Raw genomic sequence first — 2,251 nt, forward strand, 5'->3', positions numbered from 1 at the left:
CGCCTGGCTTCACGGGGCACCCCCTGCCCCAGGCCAGGGCACAACTCCCTGCATGGCTACCCACTAAAGGACACACGTTCATCACTCATGCAAACACTGACCCTTACACCAAAGGGGCGGCTATGAAAGAAGGGTCTCGTTTTTTTTTTTTTTGAGTAGATCACCAGCTAAATTTCTTCCCTTCGAAGTAAGAGTTTCTTCAAGGGGCAAACGACAGCAGGAAAGTACATCCGACGTATATCCATGGAGGACACACGAGGGGAAGGACATCTCCAAATGATCATGCAGAGTGAAAGAAGCCAGACCCCTGCCCCCTCCAAAAAAGGGCACGTACTGTATGATTCCATTGACATAAAGCTTTGGAAAATGCCAAGTAATCTGGAGTGACAGAAAGTGGGTCGGGGATCACCGGGGTGGGTGACCGGTGGGCAAAGGGCGAAGAGAGGTTAGGGGACAGGGTAGGGAGAGAGCGCGAAGGCGCACGGGGGAACTTCTTTGGGGTGACGGATGTGTTCACGCCCTCAACGGTGGGGATGGTTTAACAGGTATGTGTATATACACATATATATATGTCAGAACTTACAAATTAGACCCTCCGAGCATGTGCAATAAATCAGTTACAGCCCAATAAAGCCGTTTTAAAAGATTTAAAAAAAAAAAAACAAAGCGGTGCGTTCGCTCACTGGTTTGATTTCCTCGCGGTCTACTTTGCGCCTGTACAGCAGGATGGCGTGGATGGCGTTGCCGGCTCGCGCCGCCTGGATGTGCGTCGGCAGCACGTACAGCAAATCCTGAAATGGGAAGCCAAGCGTCAGCAGGAAGAACGTTCATAGGAAAAGACAGGCCGACCTGAACGCACGGCCGAGCGCATGGCCTCCATGAAGACGCCCCCTACGGCGGTAAATGACACCCGCTCTGCTGGAAGATCACGCGCGAGTTCATTTCCTACGCGTGGTCAGTTTCATTGTTCTCGTGTCTTGTAGGACAGAAGCCCCCAGGTCATTCTTGGGCCATGAAAGGTCACAGTGTATTTTAAAATTAAATTTTAAACAAATATGAGTTTTAAAAAGACGACAGTATATTTGTCCCAAATATCTTCACGTAATGCATTTTTTTTTTTAAAGCAGAAATAAGAGTAAACAGGAAGTCTTCTGAGTGAGAAGTGACCAAAACGTATAATATAACCTTTCGTATAGAGCAGTTCCGTGCCCGCGACTTTTCTAAATTCTGAGACACATTTCTAAATGTCACTTCCCATGACTGGAGGTGAAGGCCGAGGGACACAGGCCTACACCGCAGTCGGAGGGAGCGTGTCCCCGATTACGTAGGAAAAGTGCCTTTGTGGGAAACAGACATTTAAGTCTTCATCAAGGCAAAGGTTGCCGGTGGACAACTTCCTGTCAAAAAAAGTTCTATGTCCCACACCAGCCATTCTTTTATAAGTCTGAGATTGTTGCTGATGGGAAAAAAAAAGTTAAAAGGAAAAGAAGAGAAAAATTTCTAAAAGAGAAAAACAAACAAACAATAAAGAAACATAAAAGGAACAAGAAAAGAAACAGAAAATTCGATTCTCCAGTGATTAAGCAGAGACTTGGAACCCCAACCAAGGGGCTTCTAAAAAAGGGGCGTGTGCCGTCCAAGACCATAATGTCTCAAAAGACAAAGACATGGGATCCCCTGGTCCCTCCAGGCAGAGCACAAAGCTGAGTGCGGGCCGGGGGGCACACCCTAGGCCAACCCGATGTCCCTGAGACCTTCAGCCTCAGTGGCACTTTGGGCACATGGTCCTGAGGTCCCCGGTGGGCCGCAACAGTTGTGGACGGTGGAAGGAGGCCCAAGTCCCTAAGCTCCCGCAGGCAGCCTGCAGGGCCGCAAAGTATCACCACCCGGCGGCTCGGCGCCCAGCAGACACCCACCCGGCGGGACGACTCACCATGGCGTAGTAGTTGCTGTTCACCATCAGCGGGCCCCGGCCTCGGAGGTAGATGTACTCCTCCCACCAGTCGCTCACCTGTTGGTGCAAACAGACAAGCTCAATGAGCGTGAGGTCAGTGCCCAGGCTGGCGGGGGGGGGGAGGGGTGGCACTCCGTGTGAAAAAACAACGGGAAATGGAAAGCGGTCTTTTTTGAAGTCATGACAGCTAGACGGGAGATCACATGCGTTTTATAGTTAAAAAAAAAGACCAAATGGAAAATAAGCGACGATGTTTGCCTACTGACACTTCCCAACACTACTATCCACAACGACGTC

At 49.8% G+C, this 2,251-nt stretch overlaps 1 protein-coding gene across 1 annotated transcript in view; it reads right to left on the reverse strand.

Moving 5' to 3' along the window:
- CPT1A (carnitine palmitoyltransferase 1A) overlaps positions 1-2,251 on the reverse strand; it is a 75,693-nt gene that overhangs the window by 20,941 nt on the left and 52,501 nt on the right. Inside the window, exon 8 of the mRNA XM_023525780.1 lies at positions 684-791. Within this exon, the coding sequence (XP_023381548.1) occupies positions 684-791 (108 nt within the window). The remainder of the gene's footprint in view (positions 1-683; positions 792-2,251) is intronic.

This window comes from Pteropus vampyrus, unplaced genomic scaffold, assembly GCF_000151845.1.
Source record: "Pteropus vampyrus isolate Shadow unplaced genomic scaffold, Pvam_2.0 Scaffold624, whole genome shotgun sequence".
NCBI lineage: Eukaryota > Metazoa > Chordata > Mammalia > Chiroptera > Pteropodidae > Pteropus > Pteropus vampyrus.